Raw genomic sequence first — 23,384 nt, forward strand, 5'->3', positions numbered from 1 at the left:
TCAGCCACAAGACCTCGTAATTTATTCCCTCTATGAGGAATTAAACTGTTCTAAGTTTCTGTACAGTCTTTGCACAAAACATTTCAAGTTTTCACTTGCAACTCCTACTCTCTGTACACAAGGACTGTTAAGCAAGCAAACAAGCAAGAAAACCTTTGTGCAGTCCTTTGACACTGTAGGTTATTCTAGTAACCTAGGACCATGACCTTACAACCAAATAGAAAAAAGTAATGCCCCAAAACAAGAGAAAAGAGAAAACATAAAACGGACTACGGTCTTCCCAGTTGGGTTCCCAAACCATCTGCCAAACACAACTCAAATGATACATACTGCTGGATGGCAAACCGCTGGAATCAGCGGAACACACAGACTACACTGACTTAGCCTAGCTGTCAGTTTAGTCCAGAAACCTGTCTTTAGAAGGACTTCTCTTCTGAATCCTGTACTCTGCCTTAATAAAGCAATTATTTCCACATGCAATTTACAACTGCTTAAGGAAGATTGTCGTAATTCTGCATTAAGAAAGCAGCCTGGCTAACGTGCCACCAGGAATTCCTGCACAGCCTGAACTGAAAAGAAACTGTTTGCAGCTTTTTCCTTGTTCATAACTATATGCTGTATGTTTTATGTAATTGTTCTTTGGGGGTTTTTTTTTGTAGTAAGGCTCAAAGAACATGCATCTGACTTTCAAATACATCCTTTCATCAAAAGCCAAAAATGATTAAAAGTGTATAACTGGTTTGTGACTACATAGCCTTACCAGATGCATTAGAAGTTATAGGATTTCCCTAACTAATGCTAGCTATAGGAAGCTGCTATAAAAGCTCAGTTTAAGAGAACGTTACCTCTTTAATAAACCACCTTTTCAGCATTGTCAAAAACCCCTCATGGTTGGTATACTGGTTTTTCCTAAGTTTTTAACGGTACTGTCTGTATTTCTCACTGAAAATAGAAGTTCAACCTTTATAAACCACACCTACTTGAGCCACAACTGAATACTATTTTTTTCCAAAACATTATGTATAGAGCTAATTAAAAGAGGAAACTTCATATATGTTGAACAAGAGTATAAATAACAATAATACACATGATTGTGTATTATATTTTATATGGTTATATAACCTGACACTCATGCTTTTTTTTTTTTTTAAGGCATTTGACAGCAGACATTAAAACTGATACCTCTGAAGATGACTATATCCCATTGGAACAAAAGGCTTGAAACAAGCTGAGCAGCTAAGACATTTGGTGCGAGAAAGGAGAGAAGAATAAGATGATAACTTTTCCCCACCTGCCATGTTACAGGAGTACAAGCTCATGCTAAAAAAAACCACCCCAAAACCACAACTCAAAAGGAGAACTACTGACAAGCTAAGGGATGAAGCCTTCCCAACTGGCCTTGTGGAATCTTTTCCAGACTTCCTCTTAGCATTAGGCTGGCAGAGACTTTGCTCAGCATTAAAGAAAGGTACTTCTTTCTTGGCCTTACTTCCTCTATCTTTTGCTATAAGCATAGCAAAGCCTGGGAAAGCACCTTTGTTTTAGATTTTAATTATGCTGCCCCATAAGCAGCACAAAGAAGACACATGGGCTGCCTGCAGGAAAGCCAAAGGGCATGTTCCAAACACACACAAACGAGATGGATCTTCATGGGGCTTGCAGTTAAGCTGTCAAACTTCTCATAAAAGGCTATCAGAAATACTAAGCATACCCAGGTTCAAACAAGCAAGGGGCAGAGTATCAGATGGAGAAGTGAGAAATGAACAACTTTTTCAAAACCTGATTAATGCTGAGGACTAACAGGGCAGGGTGCTAAGGAGAACTATCAATTCATTTACCTTGCCATTACACTCTACCCCCGGTATCCATTACTGGTCATCACCAGGGACACAAACTGCAGCTGAAACACCAATTCTTTCAAGAATATTTCAGGTTCTAAGTGAAGGAGTACTAATTTCACATGTATATACGGTATTATCATTCTATTACCTGCATGTACCTTTGTCACTTAGGGACAAGCCAGGAGCTCCTGGCACAGGGGCACACCCTGCAGCACCTAAGGACGCCTGTACACAGCACTAACTGGCCGTGACATCCATCCCCAACTGCACTAGATGTAGGCACGGCGGAGGCAGCGCCGCAAAACTTCCGAGGCAGGGCCATACACCACGTACGCTGCCTTTAATAATTAACATAAGATGACACAGCTTCCACTTCTCTTGGAAAATATTTTAGGCAAGTAGCAGCGCTAGCAGAAACACCCTCACGCACGGCGTTCTCCTCTGAGCCAAAATACGAGCCCTCCCCCGCCCCACATACGAACGTGCGCTTACGCGGGAGGGGCCCCGCGACGAGCGCGAGCCCCAGGCGCGGCCGGGCCCCCGAGAGCTGTGAGGGGAGCCCCCAGAGACCCGCCCGCTCCCCCCTTTCGGGACCCGCGGAGCCCCGGCCCGCCGCGCAGCCCCACCCCGCGCTGCCCCACGCACAGGCCCGGCCCGCCCGGGGCGCGGCCGCCGCAGACCCCAGCCCGCCCGCGGCGGCGAAGCCCCCCGGCCCCGGCGGGGCGATCCCTGCGCGGAGCAGCGCCCTCCCCGCCGCCTGGGCCTCGCACCTGCCGGGGAGGCGGCCCGGCGGCCCCCGCGCCCGGCCCGGCCCCCTTCCGCAGGCACCACGCGTGCCAAGGGGGAGGCGGCGCTCACATGGCGCCTCCGCATCCCCCGCCGCCCGGCCCGGCCCTGCTGCCCCGCCTCGCACTCACTTCTCCCCCCCGACGCCGCCACCGCCTCCCGCCAGCTCCTTGCCGCCGCCGTGGTTATTGTTGTGGCCGCTGTCGGCGGGGGGCTCCCCGGGGGTGGGCGGCGGCGCTTGCGCCCCCTTCCCCGGCTCCTCCAAGGCTCCCTCCGAGCGAGTGCACAGACCCCGCGCCGAAGGCGGCGGCCCCGGGCCGCGGCGGGAGGCGGGCGGGCTCAGGCCGAAGGGGGCCAGCGGCGGCGGGAGGCGCCTGGGGCCGGCTCCGGGACCCGCGCCGCCGCCGCCGGCCGCCCCCGGCGGGCCGAGCAGCAGCAGCTCCCGCAGCAGCGCCGAGCGCCACAGCCGCATCATGCTGCACCGCTTCCCTCCGCCGACTGCCCCCGCCGCCTGCCTGCGGCGCCGATCGCGCCCCGCCGCGCCCGCCCCCGATCGCCCCTGATCGCCCCTATTGGCGGCCGCCGTGTAACTGTCAGGCATGTGGCGCGCTCATTGGACGGGACGGACGCCACTCCGGCAATGGGCCACGCCCGCCGGCGCAGGACGAGCCGCCCGCGGGCCACTGGGCCTGGGTGCGCGAGGCCGGCGGCGCCGTGCTGCGCTGCGCGGCGGGGCGGGGCGGAGCGCGGCGGGGCGGGGCGATCGGTACCGCCGGCGAGGCGCGAGTGGGGCGGGGCGCGAGTGGGGCGGGGCGGGGCAGCGCCCCCCCGCGGGGAGGCCCGCCGCGCAGCAGGGCGGTGGCGAGCTGGGCCGGGCCTGCTGAGGGGAGCGGGTCACCCCACCCTCCCCGCAGCCTCCATGTTCTGCCGGCCCCGGCCCCTGAGGGGAAGGGGAGAAGTTTGGGTAACCGCTTGCCGCCCCCCGCCGCGGCTGGTCCGGGCCGTGGCCCAGTGGCGGTGGGGAGGGGGAGCGGGGCGAGACGGGCACCTGCGGGTCGGCCGAAACGCTCCCGGCGACCCTTCCCTTCCCCTGCGACGTGTAAAGGGGTCGGAAACGGGCTGAGCGTCGGCCGTGTCGGGTTTAGGTTGTCATGGATACAGCCGATTTTTATTTGATTTTTAAAATTTTAAGGTTTTTAACTATCAAGCGGGCCGCCTCTCCCGGGAGAGAGGAGCGGGCGGCGGGTGCAGCCGGTCACCGGTGCGGGCAGGACGCTGCCGCCTCGGGGAGGGGCACGCACCGCCGTCCCACCGCTCAGGCGGGGTGGGAAAGGGCTCGGGAGGCAAAGCGGGACGAGTAGTTCCCAAACTCGCTGGGGAAAACGCTTCTCTTAATGCACAAATCTGCTAAGGGGTTTCCATGCGCTTGCAATAAGAATGTAATTGCGTAGCCCATTGCCTAAATTTGCTGTGGAGGCCGAAGCATACAGCTTCCAAAAAAACCCCAAAAAGCGGGCAAGACATACAGCACCTGGGCACCGAGATGAATTGGGCACGGCTCTTCTCGTCATTCACATCAGCAAACATTCGATCAGAGCGTGAAAATTTTCCTGTTGCTCATTTACAGCCCTCAGTGTGGGAACCGCCGACCCATAGTAACGCAATGCTGAAGGCCAAAATGAGAAGAGTAGCAGAGAATAACCACAAGGCTTCAGTGAGAGGTATAAATGTCACTCCTTACATAGACTTAAGCTTCTGCCACAGCATCCTGCCATGCTGCTTGCCAGCATACAGCGTCTTGGAAGTCACAGATTTTGCAGTTACTTGGTGAAATTCTTCGCTCAAGTAACCGACTGCTAAATTTGTCCCAGATGAGTACACACCTCTATTAGTAAATTGTATCCATTATGGGTAACAGTAGAAGAGGAGATCCAACTTCACCAACACAGCCGGCCTAGAAACCAGTATTTAAATCGCCACTAGCTTTCTCACTTCAGGAATCATCATTTTTTGAGCAAAAATGTAAATACTTCTGGCATTCTGAGTCTATTACAGCTGATTTTCCTTGTGAACAAGTGCCCCGTGTACTGAGGTTTATTTCTTTTGGTATGTTTATCATGTTTGGGGGAGGGGGAGCTGGAGAAGTTGTAGTTCTGAGTGAAAATGATCTTGCTGCACACTTTATTGGAAGTGTTTTACTCTGGAGATATGGATATTTTGTTTTCCACCATCCCCCAGTTTGAAAGTTTCAGCTGTCTATGCATAGTAAATGGCTCTGAAAGAGCCACGTAAAACACAGAAGTTTTTTTGTTACCTGTTTTCCATGCACTCTGCGTTTGAGATAATCACACAAATAGGCACAGAGAATAGGCTTTGCTTATATTTACACCACAGCACAAATGCTCACAGGAGTTCCTTCTGCTAATAAATTGTCACAACAGCCATGACAGTTTTTGGAAGCAGATTTAAAGATAGCTGATAATCTACGCCTGTAAAATAAGCCACAGCGCACCAGTGGTTTTCCTTCCCACTGAACAAGGAAACTTGAAATACCAGTGTGGGATGTGTAATCCTGGTCTACAGTTACTTCACATACAAAAATGCAAAGTACCTACAGTTCTCACATATTTATTACATTACCTATTACATTTCCTGGAACTCATTCTGGATTTCTATTTGCTAAGCCTTTTTGGCAAGGCAATAACTGCCTCTTTTATCCTGCCACTCAGTAATAATATTTCTCATCTTTTAAATTCCGTTATGTAAAACACTGTAAAGATAGAAGTTTCTCAAGCACCTTTTCCATTCTCTCTGCAGGGGCTACTGCTGCAAGACTAGAGACTGCAATGGCCTTTCCAGTATGTGCATTTGGTCACTAACTGAACACGCAGTTCTCCAGACATTTACAAGATTCCCTGCTGATTTTTAGCACCAAGGTGGTATTTTTGGTGGGACAGCTGCACTCTTTCACAAGCCAGCTGTTTAGTAACTGACCTGGTTCAAAAACTCGTCTAATTCATCTCTCATACTGTAGGGGAGAAGAGGAGGAAGAATGCAAATTGTAATGATCTGGATCTTTCCTTTCAGTGCTTTAGTTTCATTTCAAAGCATTGCAAATAAGGTTGTGGGAAGGAAAACAAAAGTACTATATTAACAAAAATATTTGCCTCTCATGACAGTGCCCTGTGTTACACATTCTTGACCCTACACGAACTCTTCAATTTTACTCATTTCCTTTTTTTTTTCCTGCTTTGTATGCTATTGCCTTGTTCCTTTATTTAACCTTTTAGTATCACCTTCACATCAGAAATCTCCCAAAGCTAGTATTCTTCAATAAATCTTTTCTTAAAGCTCACCACAAGAAATTAATCCTCAACTTCTCTCCCTGGAAGTGCCCTTGTATGTGTTTTTTAGCTCTGGAGGGCAGAAAAGGCAAGTTGCTCTGTGTGTGGAACTACAAATGCACAGCTCAGGAACAATGCAAAATGAAAACTGTAGTTTCAGATTCACAGTTCAAGGGCAGCAGTGACTCATTCCCTATTCTGAGAACTTTTGCTGCATACTTCAGGCCATCACTCCTTGCTCCTACTATGACTAAGCCTGAGAAGTTTCACCCAGTGATTCTCTCCCTCCCAAAGGCACAGGTATACTAGTAAGTCTTAATTTAAAGATTAATTTATATTTTTTTTACTTTTAAAATAAGCCATAAGAAATGTGGTAAAGACAACAGCAGAAATACATTCCTTTGCTTGTGAAAAGTATTCTGCATTAAACCTCTTAAACTGACCCTGAGTTTTGTTTTGATCCAGGTGTTAGACTGGGCTTTTCCATACCTCAGTGAAACCGTCTTTAGACTTCCCTCTTGAGCAGAGTGATATTACTCGTCTCTTTGGAGATAGAAGACAGGCCATCTGCTCTGCCATTCTGTGTTTCACACAGTATCCCAAGACAAACAGAAAATAACAAGAATGGTTTCCAACATAGTGCAAAGAAATTTGAAGTTAAAATTCCCTATAGCTTTTATTTCAAGTTGGTTACACAACCGGCAGTAACCATAAGCCGATGATTCTCTTTTTAATTTCCACAACTATACAGACAAAAATTGAGAGAGAGAATTTAAGAAGACATGGTTCTTCAGTGAAGGAAAAAGTGTATCTTTTAAACAGGCATTATTTTTTAAGTATTTCCCTTAAGCTGTGTCATAGCAAAATATTCCTAGTGTAACCTTCTAAAAATAATGCGTGTTTCAGAGGTTTTTCTTTCTAAGAGAGGCATAGCAGCACTAATCTTGTAGGAGAAGGGGCTCTGAAAAGCAGGTGGAAAGAGGTCTTCCCAGTTCAAGCACACACACTGATAACAGCTTTCAGGAAGGTTAAATCCTCCCATCAGATCGGCAGGGCAGATCTCAGATAAGCAGCAGAAATTAAGGATTATCTTGACTACGACATGAACTGTTTACTTTGCTATTTTAAATGGTTGTGTTGGCTCCGTTTCATTTGTTGCTGGGTAATGTTTTCCAAAAGAGAACTGAGGACCAGACACCGCAATTTTGACTCTATTTGAGTATTCCTACCAATTCTAGCAGCAGTTCCCAAAAATAATTTTTTCTCGTGAGGCTAACTTGCTGCACAGTTGGGTAACATTTTGATATTGATTCGAGTGAAAGGCGCTCAGTCACAAAAAACATCCCCCATTGGATTGTCCAGATGATACGGAACAGCTACCTCTGAGCATAGAAGCATAAGCAGTAAATAAAGTTACTATTTAATCTAAGAAAAATGAAGGTTTAAATGTTTAGGCACAATAGCTCAATAGAAATCCAACAAGTAGGGAAATATTCAGAGGAATAATTTACCTGGAAGGTAACAGTAGTTGAGGGAGTCACCTCAAGTAACAAGCAATAGAAAAAAAAAAACCAAAATAATCTTCCCTGTGTAAAGCAATAGAAAAAAAATCAAAATCAAAATCATCTTCTGTGTGTAGTGCATCAATGAGACCATAGCTCATTTCTCATCGTGCTCATACCAGGCAAATATGGGCAGCAAGGAATTAATTCAAAGGAAAGCAACAAAAATATTTGGAGGATTTGGTGAGACTGACATGAAGAGAGACTACAAGGGCCTGGAATGTTCCTTGCATTATTAACAGACAATATATGATGCTTTCTAGTGCATATGACAGAGCAAGGAAATTATAGAAGTATGTTTATCAAGTGTGATCTGCAAAGTCTGGCACAATTTTTTCTTATTACTCTATTAACCTGTTTCCTTTCATCTTCGCCAGTGAGACAGCACCATCGTTCCTCGTGTACATTATCAATTACAGCACTTTTCAGATGCAAAATTCTGTACACATCAGAACATTCACCTTTAGAAGCCAACAGCTTACCTACCAGAGAAGTATTCTCTGCTGCATCCAACGCACTGAATATTATTTGCACTACAATATATACCTAAATCATAGCATTACAAACCCCGTGCATTCCATTCACAATCATGTATAATGCTTAATTATGATGACATCTGCCAAACCACAGTGCAGGTCTTGATACCACAGCAAGCCAGGGAGTGGGAGCAAACTTGGATTTTCTGGTTTTGTTCCTGATCCTCAAATGTTAGCCTTGGTAACCTTGTGCTAGCAAATAGAAACGAGCAACAACATCATCTGGCTGCTCCATCGTATCCCAGGTGCCTGCGCCGAGCGTGCATGAGTGAGCCTGGGAGCTCAGGGGAGTCCATGAACTCATGTCTAGCTGCTTTTGAGAACAGACATGTAAAATTGCTGCCTACATTTAAGCAAAGGTCAGAGCACTTAGGCTGACCACAAGCTGGCTCATTGTGTACAAAGCTATGCAGTGCTGGTGATCGCTGGCTGGCCAGTAACATCTGCATGTGCCACCCCAGCCCCGAAGTGACGGAGGTGACAGTGCACTGCAGCCACACCTCATCCAGAGCTGGTTGCTTTCACCTCTGAATTCCAGCACCTTACGAAAAGGCACTTGGAGAGATGCAGTCTTTCAGGTAAAGACACATAAGTGAATCCTATTGAGTGGTCCCACATCGGAAGAACCCTCTCTCACCCATCTGGTTTTGCCCTTTCACAAGTTGAGGTTGAAATTACTTGTGGCCATGTAGAAGCTTAAGCTTAGAAGGGCACCGAGGCTTAAGAGCAGGGCTATCCACCCTGGAGGAAAACAAAACAAAACAAGGTAAAATCAAGCAAGCAAAACAAGCAGTCGGACTGAAATGGAAACTTCTCAGCATAAGTGGTAATCCAAAGAGTTTAAAAGTCTGCGATCTCCAGAAGGCTCCTCGGGCGTACATAGAAACCACTCTGACCAGGTGCAGGGAATAACGCTAGCGCCAACAAACCCTACTACTTCTGAAGTGGCAAACTAATCAGCAAAATCAGGCGGTTCTTTCTGCCCAGGTATTTTTGGCACCTTCTCATTTTTGCTGCTGCACTAAGGGAAGAGGAATGGACACTTGAGGTGATTCAGGGCTCAGCTTCCTTTGCAACTGCCATGTGTTGCAAGTCTCCTTGCAAGCTGCAAGACTGTTTCAGTCTCCTGTGGAATTAAAAACGAACAGCCCTGTAAAGACTAACGGGAAAACATCCGATGTTTTTTAGTTCTCGAAGGGTGTAACCTTGACAGATTCTCCCCTCCCCCACCATCTAATTCCCTCTTTATATAAACACCTAACTTCCTTCAGGAGGTGAAAGGAAGGAGGCAAGGGAGCATAACAAAGCAGACACTCTTGGTACCCACGGGCAAGCCTACGTGTTGCTGGTGACTGTGGACATGCTACCAGTGGCACTTCCAGTAGCACGCAATGCGCCATCACACTCCAAGGGTATTTAATATTTAGACAATTACTTTTGAACAGTTCCACAGCAACAGGCCAGTGGGGACCGAAGATTTGTGAAACTGGATTCAAAGATTTAAAAAATAGAGCACTCAAGACGGTAAATTAGCCTGGATTAAGCATGTGCTTTTCTAAACTAGTTTAGTGCTTAAATGTGTGTACGTCCATCCTAACTTCCAAGACAACAAACATTTGAAATCCTTGTGAGGTATTTTTGGTGCATTTGAAACATTTGTGAAAGCACAAGATTTGTGCTTCTTTAGAGTTAACTGCTGCCACGGAACATCTTCGCATCGTCTTTAACTGCTCCATAATGCTCCATCTTTTCAGACAGGGCTTGAAACGACTCTCAGTGAAGTCAGGAGTTGATGGAAAAATGCACAAGAGAAGAGAACTCTACTTTTTAAATAGTATTTTTAGCCCTCACCACAGTTTCCATAGCAGTATTAGACCCAATTATGCGGGCTTTTGCATCAACTGACTGGTTTGAAATTTGGAATGTTTCTAACATTACATGATCTCTGGTGGCAAAGTCACTTACTCCCACGTACATGCCATGGCTTGTCACCCCCTCACAGTTGCTCTGAGCCAACTATTGAATTCGGTCATGCTGTAAACTGCGTGAGTGAGACAACCTGGGTTAAAAATCGATGAGTGATAATTCTCCTCTTTGAGAAAGAGGAGTTTCACATAATAAACCTGTGAAACGTGTCTTGAGGAGCTTTGAATTAGACGTGCCATAGGATAGCTCAAAGGAAGAGCAGTAGCCAAGAAATCTTGATAACTTTGTTTCTCTCTGTATACTTGGCCTTGTACAACAGGAAAGGGATGTTGTTGGACAACTGACTTCACAGGCAATTTTTAAACCATGACGAAAATGCTTGGATATTTTTAATATTTAGATAAAGTTTCATTTGGTAGCTCAATCAACAAGCAGGGCTTCAGGCAATTAGATACCCTTACGATAAAGCATGATGCTAAACCAGTTGTCTGTCTGGATCATACAGTTATATTGATTTAGGAGGAAATATAAGCAGTTACAGAATTACTAGAGCATCCCTCATTCTGTCACATACTTGCACACAAAGTAACCTCATAATACCCTACAGTAATCACCCAAGACACCTAATTTAAGAACAAATCTAACAGAGCCTGCCAGTAGCCCATTTGATTTTTGGGTTTTTTTGGGTCTTCAGGCTGTTTGCTATATATGCTGTGTCAGACTAAACCCTCATTAGACACTTAGGATCGGCTCTGCTGAAACAAAGTCTGAGCAATGAGACCAGAACCTAGCTGTGTCAGGGAGAATACTTTTGGGTTAAAAGGACTTTAAGAGAACAAGTGAAAAAGTTAACTATGTTGAGTATTTTGGGCCGGAAGGGCATGCAGAACAGACACATGTAATTATTCATGTATCTATGGTTAAGAAAACATCGCCCAGACACCTTTCTATTTCCTTCCCAGTTTTGACTCACTGCATCATGTCTGTAGCAGAATTATAAACTCTCAAAATAGGGCACGTGTATTCCTTTTAGTCATGTTTAATCAAGAAGTTAATTTGGTTTATTTTTTGGCCTTTCATTATGTGTATTCTGATGCAGAAATGTATAAGTTGAGATAAACTGAAGCTGAATAAAAGAACAAGTTTTTCCTCTGGTTGTCTATCTTCTAAGGTTTACATCTGTCTTTTGATTGATATACTTCAATAAAGAAAGCAAGATCTAAAATAACAGTTTAAATAGTGACTCATTTTGTTCTGCTTTACCTGGTAGTTACGTTGTTTGATATGTCAACATATTTTATTAATATTAAAGGTGAAATTCAGAGTTGAGAAAGCACAAGCAGTAGAATACATTGCTTCTTCACACAGCAGTATGGTTGAAGGGAATGGTAATAACTGCTCAGTGTGACTTAATCTACCTTGGTGTAGAGCCAAATAAATTCTACCCTTTGAAATAAAAAGTAATTCTTAAACTACCAGTAGTTGTTAATGATTACTAGAACTGGAAATAATCAATCAAAATCCACATCCTAGTGATTAATAATCTTCTACAAACATCCTGAATATAGAGATTATACCCTTTATTTTAACAGCTAACAGGGAAAAGGTTAATTTACATCTCAATGCTAATATGCATAACACGAACCATTAACTTAAGAAGTTTATGAACTGATACATGCACCAGCTCAGCCCAATGACCCTGTACTTAGGGGAGAAGCTGAGGGATGTGTGTGGTCGAACAGTGCTGATCATTTGCCAGGGATGTGGCCCGGTTCTGGCTGCCCAATGCACCCAGCCAAATGGCATTCAGCCCTGCTTGGGATTACCATCAGCGTAAGTGATTGTTTGCAAAAACCACGAGGAACGGTGCTCTTCCCACATAGTAGTTCTAAAAAAAGATTGCTAGCATTTTTTTGCATCCCTGAATAGATCTCGCACAATTGCCTCCAACGCTGTCTTTGAAACGTTACAGGGAGGAGGAAAAGAACGAGCGCCTTTAATAGTGCTACAGCTGTGCTTCCTCGCCTGCTTATTTCTGTTCCCCGTGTGCTTCTAATGTTTAGGCAACATTTATTGGCATGCTGGGACTTGCATCTTAAAAATCAGAAGAACATTGCACGCCTGAGATGGAGGGTAGAAGCAGCGTAGTCACCGGATGGCTGTCACCCAGGCAGACGGTCATGAGCCCGTTGAGTAGTGTTGAAACTCAGCGTTGGGAATTTTGTGCTCGAAAAAGAGCAGCAGCAGAGCAGGCTGGCTTCGGCCTCCCCATGGCAGGACAAAACTAGCTTCTCTGTTCCTCTGTTACCTACTAGTCTTCTGAGTTCAAGGGCATGGGTAATAGGCAGCTGTGCTGCAAAAGTTACAGGTGTAACCTTTGAATGCATGTTTCAGAGTTTATGTATAAAGTCAGCCTGCTTATTCCAGCTGGAACTTGAACTGCTTAACCTTCAGCTCTCAGAGGCTTTCAGATTGGAACTGCAAATGGATGGAGAAGATTTTTTCCAAGAGGTCTGGCAGCCTGTTACACATTACCTCAAAGCAGAGTGGGCAGAGGGATGGCAGGGCACTCTGTCTCAAGCCAAAAGGGATGTCCTAGGAAACAGCCAGTCCACTGGTCACAGCTTGCGTCTGTGCAAAGGTCTGGGAAAGTTTGTTAAAGGGCCATGCGACGCCCAATGGGAGAGGTCATGCCTTCCTCAAAGGTGTCAGGAAGGAGATGCTAGGCTTCTACTGAAGACAGGAAGAGAGCTAGGTATTTGAAATTCTTTAGAATTGGGCTGCATGAGAATAAAATTAGTCTTAACTACTTTACTCTTCGTCCCTAAAGAGTTACATCGGTTTTTTACCTTATAATAATAAAGTGACAAGAGGAGAAAAGTGATGAGAAATGATGCTACTTGTAACCATGAGGCATGTAGTATTTTTAATGAAGCTTATTAGTTTTGTTTTTATGGAAGAAAAAAAAAAAACCCAAACAAAATAACCTACGTTCCGTAAGTGGTCCTATAGAGATGAACTGTGCCATATTGTACTAGAAAAATCCAGAACTCTAAGTGCAAGTTCACACAAAAGAGCAGCCACTTAAAGAAGTACCTTTTACTAAGCAAATAATCTGTTTGCTCTCACTGTTGTGAACCTTTTCAGTTTTTATTCATATCAGTGCAGCAGACTGAATGTCCCTTTGCATGGAAAAGGTTTCTTTCCATAGCATTTTATGCATCCTCGGTAGAATTGGCTACAATACAGTACATTTTAGCGGGACTGCCAATCTGTTCAGCTTTTGTGCGGCATGAGGCAGCACACGGGAGGACTGCTCCTGGCACAGATGCAGCCATTGGTGCTCTGCACGCTGCCCTGAATGTCAGGGAAGACGGGCTTTTGGAGCTTGGGCTGGTGTTGTGAGCAAGTAGGAGCAGAAATAGTTTAGCAAATAGCCAAACACAGAGGGAAGCTTATCATTTTTATAATAGTCTTTTAGAGATAAACCTTGTTTAAATCAACTGTTCTGAGGAGAAGAAAAAAAAAAAAAGGCTTTAAAAGCCTTTTCTGCCACGAGGAAGTTCATCTTTCATGAAACCTGGAGGAACAGATGTTACTGCGTTCCCAGGCAAGTAAAATCTGGAAGGAAATGAACACCATTATCCAGGAAATGGAAATGATTGGAAGCAGCTGTAAGCTGGAGCCTGCTGGCACTCCCCAGCAACTTCTGTGGCTGTGGCTCATCCCTGCAAAATGGGGCTTTGGTGTCCCTTTAATTCATTTTACACTGTTGGGGACACCCCCGTGAAGGCTGGCTGCCATGGTCCCAGTAGCACGCTTCAGTATCAGTTTAGGGAAAGTGCAGATGCTGTCCTAATCCCGTGTGGAAGCCACGACAGAGTGCAAACCCGGTATTACACAACAGGGTCCCTTCTCTGACTCAGTGGAAAGAATTTCCTGGATGCCCACGGCAATGTTCAGTCAGGAGGATATGCAGGCGAGCAGGAGCACAGCTCAGTCAGTTACACCACAGACATGACCTGTCCAAGCACTTGAAATAAGAGTTACTGACACATGTCTACACTTCTGGGCAGCCTTCCTGCACACAGGACCAACACGCGTGTTGCAAACCCATGCAGCTATTTGGCTCTAAACCCTAAGGATTAAAACAGGATCATGCAAGGCTTCCCCTGTGTTCTCAGGTGTGCGCAGCCAGGGTCCATATACCTGTGCCTGGCTCCTCCTCACCACAAAAACATCCTTCCTAGGTGCTGCCAGGAAAGAGCGCTGTGATTACTGTCACCACACAGCCATCTTTTGCACCCTGGCCAAGGGCCATCAGCACTTCCAAGGAGCTGAAGATAAATGAAGCAGGGGCTTTTGGCAATCTGATAGTGCTGCAACTATGCAAAGCAAGATTTCCCTGCCCCAATAAAGATGCATGATAAAACAGACTATAATACTGTAGCCACAGCACCACAAATGCAACGTCTTGCATCGGAAAGCATTTGCAATAATATGAACGGGGTTACTAACTGCTTGCATTTTTGGATGTGCTAAATCATCTCAAGAGCTCTGACACAGGGCAAGTGGAAGAGATCCTCTTTTGTTCATCTGGAGGTGAACCCCCTCCTGCCCCCCTGTGTTTATTTCACTACTCAAGCCCTGCTGAGAAGTCTACCAGCGGTCATGTGCTTCATCAGCTGCCTCGGGACGTGCAGGCGACATAGCCACAGCATTGAAGAGACTGCACGACAATAACAAAGAAAGCACAACTTATCTTGAGTGAGCTAGTCTGTGTGCTCCAGCTGGCTCCGAGCCCTAGCTCAGAAGGTCACATAACAGACATATCATCCTGTGAGTCATCCCCTGATACTGCATGTGTCTGGCATAACTCACGTGGTTTGGCAGCGTCGAGGGAGGTTCTTTCTCCTTTCTTGCTGCCCAGAGTCAGTGTTGCCCTACAGAACATACAAGACAGTAAGGCCACCAGAAGGCACATGTACAGCAACTTGACCATGTTGTTAGTCATCAACACCTCCTAGAGTGGCAGCACTGGACAAGATTCATGTCATAAATGTCACTTGCAAAGCTGTTCAGATGGAGAAGTCTGTATCAACACGGCCAAAATACACCTACCTACACCAAAAATAAAGACTTATGACCCAGATCAGCTAACTGACCTACACCCTCTGAAGTCCCTGCTTAAATGCCAGAAAGGGTGCAGAACTTAGCCAGGCTTAAACAACAGACATATTCGTGAAACACTAAAATAGACACCTGATTGACACAGCACTGTGGAGTCAGGCCCATCAGGTAATACAGATTTTATTTGTGGTCTGTAGCATTACACCCTCTAAATCCACTCCCTAACCAGACAGTCAAAGCACTGGAGACACGATTGGCACCCTGACAGCACTAAGATTTTGCCGAGCATCACTCCATCATACGGGTGCACAGTCAAAGCTACCATTCTCCTGCACAACCACCATTTCTGCTCAGGCTAGCAGGTAACAGAAGCTAAAGCCACAGCCTGCAGCAGCTGGCTGGCGTCAGCTGGGAAAGGAGGCACTGAAGACACACATAAAAGTGACAAGGTACATTAATCAGAGAGAAAGGCAGGCAGAAAGCTCAGATGCAGTAGATCTTCTGGCAGGAGACGGAGCAGAGGGGTTCGTGAGCAAGGGAAGAAGAAAACAACAAAAAAGAAGCCATGCAGTACATGTGAAAATTATAATCCTCAGACCAAAGTCAGGCCCGAGGCCCCTGAACTTTGGCTAAACTTAAACGTTAAAAAACCCCACATACACCAGAGGGAAGAAACACTGTTTCGGGAACAAGAACATGGAACTGACAGCTGAAAGAAGCAGAAGCAAGGTGAGACAGGAGTCCCTCCGGCTTGCCAGGTGTGCCTCCCTCCCTTCCAGGTGGGCACTGCCAGTTAACCTGCAGGAAAAATGCCAGATGTAGAAGGAAAACTGCCTCACTGGAGTGTGCAACAGCACCTAGCATGCAATTTGTCGGTGTAATGACAACAAAAGGATTATGCTAACGGCAGGTAGTTATAAAGAGAATACAGTGACACAGATCATGCACAGTACAACTTTCCAGATGTAAAAAGAAATTGCTACTGTGATTGAGCAGTCTGTTGACCATGCAGACAGATGTTTAAGATGGGTGCTCAAAATCAATTTTTTTTCATGAAGAACAGAGCAAGCAATAGTCTTGTCTTATTCTGTCAGGGTAAGGTGATTTCCACAGCATTAGGTTCTGATGATCACCAGCTCAAGAACAGCTGGGATTTTTTTCCACGGTGAAAGAAAATATATCATACATTTCAACTTCTAGCAAAAAGCTGTTATCCCATAATGCTGGGTAAAGTGCTGCAAAATTCCAGGCTGTTCCATACCACTGGAGAGGTTATGCATGCCTGTGCAGGCTGTACTAAACTAAGAGAGATGCTAAGCCATGAGGCTACTGGACATAGTGCTCAGTATGTGCCACTCCAGCTCTGGTCAGTTTTGAGGCCTGTTGCAGGAGGAGTGCTACCAGCAGGACCTTAGTGGCTGCTTTTGACCGTCCTCGCTATCAGGTTAGTGCTGCAGCTGGTGCAGTGGCTGCCCCGGGCCTGCTGCAAGCAGCAGCAGCACTACCTGCTAAGTGATTTCCAAGAGTTTAGAGACCACCAGGGTGAGGAGTTTGCAGCCTGAGGCATTTAGCACCTCTGGCAGACACCAGAGCCACATTGGCTGTTGCTTTCTGCCAGCAACACGTAGCAGATCCCAGCCCGCGCAGCTGTGACACTCGAAAGCACAGCACAAGTGGCCGCCACCATCACCCTGGCAGACGCTGAAAGAGCATGAGTTGAGTGGAAAATCAGCCCAGATGACCCTGTGAGTCACAGGGAAGTCATACTGTATGCCTGGAACAAGACATCTATCTGTATGACTATGTCCACTCCAGAAAGCTACATTATGCATTTAGGGATAGACACCATGTGAAGAAGAGTGATTAGGAAAAGCACACACAAAAAAAATCACGGGTTAGAAAAAAGATGCTCAAGAATACTTTTCTAGATGCTGCAATATTTTCAAGAGGCAAAGCTGAGTGATTTAACCAAGGCTCTTACAAAAGAGCTTATACCCTCTTTTGCCAAACTTTTTGCTGAAGTAACTCATCAGCAGTTCACGTTCAGACACAGGGATGTTTCTTCGGGGCACATTTGTTTTTATTTTTTCAGAAGCATGTAGTTTACATCTGAGGAAGATCAATTATTAACTCCAGCCTGAGACGGAAGTGTACAGTTTCAACTTTCCTGAGGGACAGGTACCTCATTGTGTTTCTAGATCTGACAGGTTCTGGTGCAGTTTGCTCTCACCCAGGAGGTTAAATACCAGCACGCAGTGATGCAGTCCTACTGGGAGAAAGGACACGGCACTAAGTACTGGTGGGGATAAGATAGGGATTGTTTTAATTCAAATTTTTACAGTGTTAATAGAAACAGTGTTGTGAAGAAGGATTTATTATTCCTAATTATTCCTAGGGCTTAGGTTTTGCTAAAACCTGTTAAGAGTTTTTGGCAAGGTATAATATTCCCACACCTGTGCTCAGCGGGTGATGTTTTAGACCTCTACAGAGCCACTTATGTATGTATATATTTACTGTGGGGAAACATCCTTGTGCTTCTGAAGACTGCTCTTGAAATGTAACTTTAAGCTCATTTATCAGACCTAATTGAGCTCTTGGATATCAGATGTTTCTGCACAAATAAAGTTTTTCACTGCACAGCAGTGTATTTTTACCATTTTATACTGTCGATCCTTTAGTGAGGGGAGCTGTAGCTTTCATTTAATAATGCCAGCTTTTTATCATTACTACCTAAAAATTATCCCCGCTTAATGGCTATGTGACACAGCAACATCACCCATACATAGTAACAGCAGTGGCAGCAGGTGGTACACAAGTGCTCCCGCAAGCAGGTTTCACATGTGACACGACCCACTTGCCCTCAAGGCGTATTATGGAGCTGAGCCTGCTCCCTCAAAAGCCATACCAGGTTTGGGCATCTCTGATGATCTGCACTAAACACCTTCCTCAGAGGTGCCTCTCCCCTTCAGGGAGGATCCATTTAACTCCAAAGCAGAGGGGCTGATCGAGTGTTTTCAGGGTAACTGCTGAATTCCCGAGTCATTGGGAAGTCTCTGCCCTGTGCTGTGGTCTTGGAAGTTGGGCACACAGCGGGTAAGATCAGGTGAAGCTCTTCTGTTGGGTGACAGTCCATGCACAGCAAACGTGGCAGGGGTTTATCAGTTTTGGCCCTTCTTTTCTAAAATGAGCAAGGGAACTTCCCCACATCTGCTCTTCTGCAAATTCAGTTTCTGTCTGACAGTACGTTTCACTAGCCTGCAGTCACAGCACTGGAGGAAGCACAAGTAGAGCCAGCGGCTGGAGTATTGCCACAATGCTCTGCTTTGGGAGACTTTACAAAGTAAGTACAAAGAAGACTTTATACTCTCCCACCAAGGCTGCATTTCACCCCGCCCTGTCCCAGCGAGCCCTCTGCAACCGCTGCCTCGCAGCTGAGACACCAAAACCCGAGGGAGTCACGTGGCTGTGTGGCAGACTAGCAGATCTATTTAGATTGATTATACTTCAAACAAAACTGCTGCTGTCGATGTCTATTTCCATTAATATTTCAGGAACATTTCATAACCACTTGCCCTTTTAATTAAAATAATGTATTACCTTTGTTGCTGAGCCAGCAGTCTTTGCAAAGCATCTCTGCTGTCTTTCTAGCACCTTTTTAGCTTGGGAAGAGACCCGTGGCACAAGAGAGCCTATTGGTCCGATTTCCCCTCTCGAAACCTGTGGGCTGCTCAGGCATGCATGCAGACTGATGAGGCTCTTGTGGACTGCAGCATGAATGATCTGCCCTGGAGTCAGAGAGGACAGCTCGGACTGGGTGACAACGAAGAGCTACAGCCAGGAAAGTTTGCTGACCCAGGGAAAGGACCTCTGTCCACCCAGCGGAAAGTGCCTGGTAGCCCAGAAGGGGTTTACAGCTTCCAGCTGAGAAGTCAGCTGAAGTGCCAGTCTGTAATAGAGACGCTCTGCGCTGGCTGTTACAAAGAAGGTTCCTGTTCAGGCAAACTTGTAGATGTTCCTTTGGCATGACTGCACACAATCCTCTGCAGAAGGAAGCTGGTGGCCTCCTTCACACTGAAGTTTTGCAACGTTATTTAAAGGAGCGTTGTTTTTCTGGCCATCCGTTCACCCTCCTTTGTGACACATCACCGTGTTGCTTTATAGATTTCTCTGCCGAGGAGAGGCTCGCCAGAGAGCTGCGCTTTCTGGCAGTTCCCTTATAAGGCAAAGCTCTGGGCTTAGCTATTCCCTTAGTCTTTAGTCTTCATTGCAAAAATAGACCTATGCTCTGGTATCCATTGTACCAGTATCAAACTGGAAAGAAGAAAACCAGAGTTCTTCTCTTTTCCTTTGCTAAATGCCAGCTGACTTCACTGTTTAAAAAACCCCACCCCTCAAAAAACAAACTGTGCACATAAATTGTAATGCCTGTACAATTAGCTTTGCACACCAACAATAGCTTGCGATCTCTTCAGCACTTGTCTGTTTATCACATGTTCATATAGGGCTTAACTCGACAGAGCTCTGCCCCTGATCCCTGGGCATTACAGTCGTGTAAGCACTACAGAAAACAGGGAAAGCCCCATCAAACAATGCCCTGTGATGACTTGGGTTACCAGAGGACTGGGCTGGGCCCTTACTCATCCCCCCCAGGAGCACTCTCACGAAGGGTACCAGGGAATGGATAACAACATGCACACCAGTCCAGCTGACTCCCTTTTGAGCCTTTAGCCAAAGCCAACTGTTGTCTCAAATCCAGGGACTGCAGAGCAATTTGAAAATGACAAGCACTTCAGTTACTGCAGTAGCAATACTGAGAAGTGAAAGGAAGGGACAGAAGAATATTCAGACAGTGGCTACATATATATTTATACTACATTCAAGTTGGAAGCCACGTTTAAGCCAGGCCATGAATATGGCCTTGAACTGATATATGCTTGAACTGATAAGGCTCAGCCCAGATCTCTTCATTCCTAAATTTTCAAAGGAGGTGCAGGGAGGTCAGCCTGTACTTAATTCTGCACATGATTGCGATACACTGGGCAAAGTTATCCTCGTCAACCATCCTAACCCATAAAGTCTTAACAATTAACACCTCGCTGCTCTGTAAAGTGGATTAAACATTTGCCAAAAAAAAAAAAAAAAAAAGCTTTTCTTATAGAAAACCTCATTGCCCAGATCCAGTTTCAGGCACAGATTCAATGAACTATTGAAGCAAGGTGACAGAGAAGATTATAATCTGCAGCAGACAGGGCAGCTGAGGATAGCAAGCCAGTGGCCAAAAATATCTTTAGCCTTCGGCCTTCTCTGCCTAAGCAACAGCAATTGCTTTGGGATAGCAAATTAACCGAAGTTATCATTTATTTGTAAATGATTAGCAACATCCTCGTTGATTTTTCTATAGGCCTGCCATTGGTCTGCTTAAAGGTTGACAGCTGGAGCTAGAAACACAAGTCACCCTGCTCTGCAAGGCAATTGAAAGGAGTCATTGTGTGCTCCCTAGCTTGGAGATGACTCACTTCCAAAGCTGAAATGCCATTAGTTATGTGGTGGTTTCTCAAACCCCAAGAGCATTCAAGTTGGAATAATGTCATGGAAAAATAAAATGTCATGTTAGCTGAAGGGACAAGCTGAAATTCATCACCTTGCAGCTGCTGCCCGCTTTATTTGTCACCTGTCTGGTGGGACATCGCCTTACTAAGCATCGTTTCCTTTTTGAAGGGACACTGATGAGCCCTTTGCAAAAACAGCGCATAAAAGGCTCTCCCTCCAGAGTCCCATGATCCTTCTTTCTCTCCAGCAAAATAGCTGTGCAGCAAGGAGGCCACACCGCCTGCGCTCGGTTGGAGGGGAAGGGCTGCCTCCATGCGCACATGGGCCCTGCTGAACGAGTGCCTAATCATGTGCAGAGTCAGTGGGGGGTTAACTGCTCCACCCAAAATTAATCTCATAATAATCAAAGCATGCGCTTCACTGTAGATAACGTCCAGGGCTACTGTGTTACAGGAGGCTTGTCTATCAGGCAGAATGTGTAGCATCTCCCATTGCTTTCATGGGTTATCTTACAAATACTATTGCAGCGATCGGAACAAAGCCCAGGAGGTCATAGGTGCTACTGGAAGACAACAGAAATATTTTTGACTGGTAGGTTTGTAGTGCAAGAAGAGCTGCGGTGCACTTTTCTTGTTTTGTTTACTTCCTTGAGTAATACCACCATGCATACCACAGCGGTGGCTTAATCCAAAATAACATTTTTTGTGAGCGTGAGAGAAGGAGGAGTAGAACTGAGAAAGCAACATGCTATAAAAACAACGCCAACTGGACATGCAGAAATGAGGGATTTTTTTTCTTCTACAAAGTCATTAACCAAAACAGAATAAAACCTGTTGTAACTAAATTCAACTTGCTCTGAGCCAATCTCCCCGCTTCCTCCTGTGCCTGCCACATCCAAGTTACTTCTCTATTTAGCAGCACAAGCCATAGCCCTTCCCCACTGTAACAGCAAAATCAGCCCAGGCTTTTCACCGCATTTCACGAAGTTTGAGAACTGGCACGTTATAAGGCGTCGCCGCTGACAGAGATCTTTCATCAGGAAAAACAAACAAACAAACAAGCCAAAAAAAAACCCTCAACCATAGAAAATGTATCAGCATTTTCCTCATACCACTGACATTATTGCTTGCATAATCAACATTACTGCTCAAACATCCCAGCTATATAAGGCATTTCCTTGCTGCCCTTCCCCTCAATGGCTGTTAACTTTGCAAGTGCTGCAGGGCAAAGATCTATCTTCCAAGGCTTTGAAGTGCTTAGCACACGTTGGCATCATATAAAAGTATTGTAAAATATACACGAGCATATATCTGCATAGATTATTATTATTAAGGCTGTTGCTATATTTGCTGGTTATTTTACTGTGCAGCAGCTATCTGACCCTGATTTATTATAAGCTCATTATAGGTTTATACAAATGCAAAGGTAATCTAGCAAATGCAAGCAATTTATAATTTTCCCGACAAATATAATCTGCGAAAAGATAGAAAATGCATCATTTACAGGACAGGTCTAGGAGAGGGATTAGAGCTGATGAGAAAAGCTGTCCAGAAGCACAGCCTGCAGGTGTAAGCTGATACTGCATTTCAGTCTGCAGGGCTCAAAGTGAGCTTATGCTTATGAAAAACCAGTTTGTTTATGAAGGTAAAGCCCTCCTTACAGGATAAAAATGGGTTATGGATGTGAAAGGGGTGCAAACTTCACAGTTCCCGGGGCATAGCATCTAAATACACCCTCACAAGAGCAAAGGCCTGCCACTTACCTTTTCCGAGAAAGGGGCCGAAAGAGGACTTCCAAACCAGTTATCACACAGAATCACAGGTATGAATACAAACACGGGGTACTGGGAAAAAGGGAGAACGAAGGCTGAATCATCATATTAGTGATGATTTATTCTTGAAGTTCTTCATTCCTTGAAGTGAATTAAGCACTATAATTTGTAATATCACCTCTTTCTCCAACAAGTCGGGAAGACTTGGATTCCACACAAGCATTATTTTCACCAGATACAGAGAGGATAAATGCCAAAAGGAAACATGGCTTTCCTCCAGGTGATGCTCCCAGTCTTCAGGGAGCTTTCTGAGTGAGCTGCCTGCAGCCTGCTCACCCTGCCACCTACCCTTTCTGTCTCCATCCCCTTTCCCACAGTGATTTCACAGGGAGAAGTCCAAACTCCATATTCCTACATCCCCAGGACATCACTTTTATTACCAGGCAACACCAAGAACACCCCGAAGGCTTCCCTCCTGTCCTACCAGCACACCCAGGACGAGCAAGCTTGGGCATAACCCCAGCAATCTGCTACAGCCAGGGTCCCCAGGGGCTGTAGGGCACCCACCTATCATAGGCAGGGCTATGCTGGTACTAGGTTGCACTGGTTATCCAAATCATGGGTGGGGAAGAAGAGAGACCCCTGATGGGTCCTAATGCTCAGACAGCTGTGCTCCCAACCACGCTCCCTGGGGGTCATACACCAGAAATGAAGGGTCCTTTCAATTCTTCCCTCGCTGGGCACCTATCTCTCCATCAGTCATAGGACTCCCAAATATATGAAAATTGCAGTACATGTCTCGAAAAAATGCAGGCGTTCAGCCACTCCAGAACTAATGAACAAGTGTGTCTCTGGTCTGACATTTCTAAAAAACCTGAGTTTCAGCTGCATAGCAATTTTTCAAAATTGGCTCCATTTGAGAGGTTTCAAATAGGATG

General features: G+C 45.8%; 1 protein-coding gene and 1 long non-coding RNA gene across 3 annotated transcripts in view; one reads left to right on the forward strand and one right to left on the reverse strand.

Moving 5' to 3' along the window:
* The window catches only part of GLS (glutaminase), a 66,918-nt gene extending 63,776 nt beyond the window's left edge, over positions 1 to 3,142 (reverse strand). The window contains exon 1 of one of the 2 annotated variants that reach the window (XM_075093927.1): positions 2,759 to 3,135. In XM_075093927.1, coding sequence (XP_074950028.1) covers positions 2,759 to 3,102 — 344 coding nt within the window. In that variant the 5' untranslated portion in view covers positions 3,103 to 3,135. Of the gene's footprint in view, positions 1 to 2,758 lie in introns of both variants that reach the window. The other variant, XM_075093925.1, reaches the window with a different exon arrangement.
* Positions 3,143 to 3,461: 319 nt separating this feature from the next.
* On the forward strand, positions 3,462 to 7,568 carry LOC142057106 (uncharacterized). The gene is made up of 3 exons (XR_012660542.1): positions 3,462 to 3,591; positions 4,255 to 4,348; positions 5,445 to 7,568. It is a non-coding gene; the product is annotated as an uncharacterized LOC142057106 (long non-coding RNA).
* The last annotated feature ends 15,816 nt before the right edge of the window (positions 7,569 to 23,384 follow it).

The sequence above is a fragment of the Phalacrocorax aristotelis genome, chromosome 5 (assembly GCF_949628215.1).
Source record: "Phalacrocorax aristotelis chromosome 5, bGulAri2.1, whole genome shotgun sequence".
NCBI classification, from domain to species: domain Eukaryota; kingdom Metazoa; phylum Chordata; class Aves; order Suliformes; family Phalacrocoracidae; genus Phalacrocorax; species Phalacrocorax aristotelis.